At 39.8% G+C, this 6,000-nt stretch overlaps 1 protein-coding gene across 11 annotated transcripts in view; it reads right to left on the bottom strand.

Moving 5' to 3' along the window:
- Positions 1-904: 904 nt before the first annotated feature.
- The window catches only part of IL15 (interleukin 15), a 130,108-nt gene continuing 125,012 nt past the window's right edge, over positions 905-6,000 (bottom strand). For all 11 annotated transcript variants that reach the window (XM_077279251.1, XM_077279243.1, XM_077279249.1 and 8 more), the window contains one exon: positions 905-2,597. In XM_077279251.1, the coding sequence (XP_077135366.1) occupies positions 2,499-2,597 (99 nt within the window). In that variant the 3' untranslated portion in view covers positions 905-2,498. The remainder of the gene's footprint in view (positions 2,598-6,000) is intronic.

Below are 6,000 nucleotides of genomic sequence, written 5' to 3'. Positions count from 1 at the left end.
GCACATTTTATGTCTATAAATGTAGTAGGTGAATATTACATGTGCTATCCCGAACAAAGGAGAGCTAGTTTCTCAGAAACACGTTGGATTGTTTGGTGCATGCAACGTACCATAGTTGTTGTGACTTCATACAGGAACCTACAGCTCCACTTTTGAAAGGAAGATATCTGTGGAAAGTGCTACCAGTGGGCCACCATCCTCATACATTCAGTGGAATTATACGGCAGATTACAAACTTTGGAAACCATCACCAACCATAATACTTTTGAACACTTACTGGCTTGAACAGGTTGTCTAATCCTTGGTGTTATGTGTTTATCAACCTAATGTGCGTAACATTATATTAGCCTGTACTGTCATTTTGCACTAATAGTCATGTAACAATATAATTAATAGGACAAGTGCAGGATACAGATGTAGCAGTTATTAACTTATCCTGCATGCTGAACTATGCTATTTTTGTAGCACATCTATACTTTTTTTAATAGGAATCCTCTTTTTGTACGAGAGTGACAGTACTGTGACTGTGTGCTATTGTCCGTTATCTCCGGTGTATAAAGGTGACAGTAATCCTGCCTCTGATCATATGGAGTCTGCTGAAAACTCTTCCTAAAAGGACCGTAAATAGGAGTTTAAAAAAGCTCCAGAGGCAAGAGTCAAAATTGCAAGAGTACTATTTTTTAAATAAAGATTACAATATGAAAATAAAAATAATTGGCAAAATTAAAAAAATAATACATGTACAAATCTGTTATAAACAATAGGTAATTTTCTGATACATTCATTTAACAACGCCTCTGAGCCCCCAATGCAGAGAAGAAACCGTGTATAATCTTTTTAATATTAAAAATGAGATTTTACAGTTATTCGTCATTGTTTAGAAAACCAATTCATTAAGCCAATATAGTTAATAAACATAATTTATTATAATCAATATAAAAATACAAAGATATAAACAGATATGTATAAAAGGAGTTCTGTATAACAGGAGTTTTCTTTAATATAGCAATTATTAAATTTCACATCTCAGGCTCTGTTCACACTGGCATCAAGGCTTTGCCTGATGAATCCATTAATAATGGACCAAAATGGAGAACTTACAAATCCTACTGATTTGAAGGGGTTTTCCTTCAAATTAAAAGAAAAGTGGTCCCTAAAGGATTGCCTACTTGTAAAACAACAACTTAGGCTACGTTCACATTTGCGGTCAGCGCCGCAGCGTCGGGCGCCGCAGCGTCGCCGCATGCGTCATGCGCCCCTATATTTAACATGGGGACGCATGGACATGCGTTGTGCTGCGTTTTGCGCCGCATGGCCGCAAGCGTTGGACGCAAGAAACGCTTCAAGTTGCATTTTTTTTGCGTCCAACTTTCGGCCAAAAAGGACGCATGCGGCACAAAACGCAGCGTTTTAGCGTGCGTTTTGCCGCGTTTTTGTTTGCATTGTGCGCTGCGGCGCCGACGCTGCGGCGCACAACGCAAATGTGAACGTAGCCTTAGATAGTACTCATCCTCCCCTAGTCCAACGCGGTCTCTCCACTGCTGATTCAATCTGGGTGTTTTCGCTGCAGTGGAGCATTCACATTAGGGGAGCACAACAACAACACTTCAGCCAACCACTATGTTAGGTGGCTCATACCATCTATATCACTAAAGCCACAAAGCTCAGTGATTAGCTGCAGTGGTGATGTGAGCTGTCAATGTGATGTCTTCAATGCAGCCAAACCACAGAGACCAGAGCAGTGGAGAGCCAGTGCTGGACAGGGAAAGAGTAATTGCTGTCTGAGCTTGTTTCTTTATTAGTATGTAATCCTTAGGGAACCATTTTTTTTTTAAGGAAGATAAAACCCTTTAAGTGATAGCTCAGGTTTGTGTTTTCTTATTTTAGGGAGAGGAGTAGAGTGAACCAAGTATGTTAAATACAACATAAACTTGATGGAACGGAGTATAATTGTAGCCACCAAGGGCTAGGCTCACATCTGTGCTAATATTTTCATATTACTGTTCGGTGAGGGCAGGGCTGTGCGGCTGTCCGCATGAAATTGTAACTCTTTCCACTGCGGTGGTCAGTTTTTGTTTCACAATTGTGCAACCATTGACCTGCCACGAGTGGACGGAGCTTTGGACGTGGTGTCGCCGCACCATCTGGCTTTAGCCTTGAACAAATAGAAAACTGGATGACAGGACCAAATCTGTCATGTGATGGATAGAAATGGCATAAGATACAACCTATTGTTTTTCCAATATTTTATTGGAAATATTAGTCAGTCATTCAGAACTTTTTTTTTCGGACTTTTTTTTGACTGAACTCATAAAGGCGTAAACCTAGACTTAGCAATCAATGGAAATATTTACTGAAACATTTCTGTAGAGTTTTTGTTAACAACATAAAAAAGTAAAATAGTGAGAAAACAGCACTATAAACAGTCTTAATATAAATAATCTGACATCTCCACAGTCATTTCCGATGCAGCAGCTGCTGAGAAAACACGCTGTTAATTACTTAGCATTCATTTTTTGAGCTATTGATTCAAAGCTTTTTATAAATTCCTCAATAGATTTCTCCTCATATTCTTCACATTTTTTACAGGTATTAGGCTACAAAAAGAAAAGTAAAGAACAAATTAATATTGTGTCCTACAATAAAAAAAAAGTCATAATATTCACTTACGGACACAAGACTTACAGTTATATGAAAAAGTTTGGGCACCCCTATTAATCTTAAGCTTAATGTTTTATAAAAATTGTTTTTTTTGCAACAGCTATTTCAGTTTCATATACGGTATCTAATAACTGTTGGACACAGTAATGTTTCTGCCTTGAAATGAGGTTTATTGTACTAACAGAAAATGTGCAATCTGCATTCAAACAAAATTTGACAGGTGCATAAGTATGGGCACCTCACCAGAAAAGTGACATTAATATTTAGTAGATCCTCCTTTTGCAAAAATAACAGCCTCTAGTGCTTCCTGTAGCTTTTAATGAGTTCCTGGATCCTGGATGAAGGTATTTTTGACCATTCCTCTTTACAAAACAATTCCAGTTCAGTTAAGTTTGATGGTCGCCGAGCATGGACAGCTCTCTTCAAATGATCCCACAGATGTTCAATGATATTCAGGTCTGGGGACTGGGATGGCCATTCCAGAACAGTGTAATTGTTCCTCTGCATGAATGCCTGAGTAGCTTTGGAGCGGTGTTTTGGATCATTGTCGTGCTGAAAGATCCATCCCCTGCGTAACTTCAACTTTGTCACTGATTCATGAACATTATTGTCAAGAATCTGCTGATACTGAGAGGAATTTATGCGTCCCTCAACTTTAACAAGATTCTCGGTGCCGGCATTGGCCACACAGCCCCAAGGCATGATGGAACCTCCACCAAATTTTACTGTGGGTAGCAAGTGTTTTTCTTGGAATGCTGTGTTTTTTTGCCGTCATGCATAGCGCCTTTTTGTATGACCAAACAACTCAATCTTGGTTTCATCAGTCCACAGGACCTTCTTCCAAAAAGAAATTGGCTTCTCCAAATGTGCTTTTGCATACCTCAGCCGACTCTGTTTGTGGCGTGCTTGCAGAAACGGCTTCTTTTGCATCACTCTCCCTTACAGCTTCTCCTTGTGCAAAGTGCTTGACTGATCTCACCATTCTTCTCTGCCTTTCTGATGTTTTTCTTGGCTTGCCACTTCTGGCCTTAACAAGAACTGTACCTGTGTTCTTCCATTTCCTTACTATGTTCCTCACAGTGGAAATTGACAGGTTAAATCTCTTAGACAGCTTTTTGTATCCTTCCCCTGAACAACTATGTTGAATAATCTTTGTTTTCAGATCATTTGACAGTTGTTTTGAGGAGCCCATGATGCCACTCTTCAGAGGAGATTCAAACAGGAGAACAACTTGCAAGTGGCCACTTTAAGTAGCTTTTCTCATGATTGCATACACCTGGCTATGAAGTTCAAAGCTCAATGAGGTTACAAAAACAAAAAAAGTGCTTTAGTCAGTAAAAAGTAGGTAGGAGTATTTAAAACAAGAAAACTATAAGGGTGCCCATACTTATGCACTTGTCAAATTTTGTTTGAATGCAGATTGCACATTTTCTGTTAGTACAATAAACCTCATTTCAAGGCAAAAACATTACTGTGTCCAACAGTTATTAGATATATGAAACTGAAATAGCTGTTGCAAAAAAAACAATTTTTATAAAACATTAAGCTTAAGATTAATAGGGGTGCCCAAACTTTTTCATATAACTGTATATAAGGTATGTAATATGTAGTTTCTCCTTAATAATAACAAACCATATTTTTTGGATTATAAGACGCACTGTTTTCCAAAAAATTTCTAGGGAAAAAGGGTGGTGCATCTTAAAATCCGAATATAGCTTACTCGGGGGTGGATGGATGCAGTGGAGCAGGGTCCAAGGAGGCAAGGTTGCTGCAGGAAACTGGCAGTGGCAAACAGGAGTGGGGCGATGCTACAGGGTCCGGGTTAGAAGGAGGGGGTGTTCGGCAGAGTGAGCCTGCAGTGGGCTCCGGGCTTCCAAAAAATGTTGGGAGTCCCCTCACTTCCCATTCTGTGCACTGCGGTTGACTTCGGGAAAATGGCCGCTGGAGGTGGCGCATGCACACATTGAGATCTCGACTCCCAAGATCTTGTCTCAAGATATCTCAGCCTGTGCATGCTCAGACTTTGGAAGCCATTTCCCGAATTCCATCGCAGTGAAAATGATGGGAACTGAGGAGACTCCCGAAATTCTCTGAAAGCCTGGAGCCCTCCACAGACTTGCACTACCGAACACCCTCTCCTTCCAAGCAGCATCACCCCACTCTTGCCACCCCCAGATTCCTGCAGCAACAACCCTGCCTCCTAGGACCCCCCTCTTCCGCAGTCACCCCACCCCCCATAAGCTACTGCAACAGTGGACTATAAGAGACACCAGCATCTTATTTAAAAAAAAAAATTAATATTTGCTTCCTCAAAATCTGGGGAGCGTCTTATAGTCCGGTGTCCAAGCAAATAAGGTAGCACACTGTAGCGCTGAAACACGCAAACATGAAAATTTAACTGCATTACTGCACTAGAAATATGAAAAATGAGAGCGTTTAGCGCATAAAAAAGCCCAATTTTATGTGTACCTGGTAGCCACATTACGGCATCTCTCTTATATCAGGTCCTACGATTTCCTTCCTCACTGAGAATAAACGTCTCCATCTGAATGGGTGCCTATGAAAACCTCTTGTGAGACTACCATTCTCTCTCTGTGGAGGGGTAATGGACCTGCTGTAATTAAAACACCTGTGACTAGGAGGCGGAGTGCTCGGTCAGAAGGCTAAATAATACATTTGAAAAAATGCAGTTAAATTTTCATGTTTCATGTTTGCGTGTTTCAGCGCTACAGTGTGCTACCTTATTTGCTTGAATGTATAGGAGTTGGCGACTCTAGGTTTAGCACCTGTTCACACTTAGTCTATGTATGGATGTGACGGTCAGTTTTTTCAAATGTATTTATTTAGCCTTTTTTCAAATTATAGTCCGGTGTGTCTTACAATCTGCAAAATACGGTAAATTAAATGGATTGTTCACTTTAAAATATAAAATAATTGAAAAGGTTTCCTGTTGTAATTCTATATACAGCGGGAGAAATAAGTATTTAACACATTAACAATTTTCTAAGTAAATACATTTCTAAAGGTACCATTGATATGAAATTCTCACCTGATGATGGTAACAACCCATCCAATCCACATAGGCACAGAAATCAAACCATAGATGTCCATAAATTAAGTTATGTGAAATCATTAGAAATGACACAGGGAAAAAGTATGGAACACGCTTACAGAAATGTATTTAATAGTTTGTACAAAAGCCTTTGTTGGTGATGGCATCTTCAAGACGCCTTCTGTATGGAGAAACTAGTCGCATGCATTGTTCAGGTGTGATTTTGGCCCATTCTTACACACAAACACTAGTCAAATCCTCCTTCTATGAACTCTGATCTATAGGCT

This window comes from Ranitomeya variabilis, chromosome 1 (assembly GCF_051348905.1).
Source record: "Ranitomeya variabilis isolate aRanVar5 chromosome 1, aRanVar5.hap1, whole genome shotgun sequence".
Taxonomy (NCBI): Eukaryota; Metazoa; Chordata; class Amphibia; order Anura; family Dendrobatidae; genus Ranitomeya; species Ranitomeya variabilis.
Note: the sequence above shows the minus strand (reverse complement) of the source record. Positions and strands in the feature narration are given on the sequence as shown.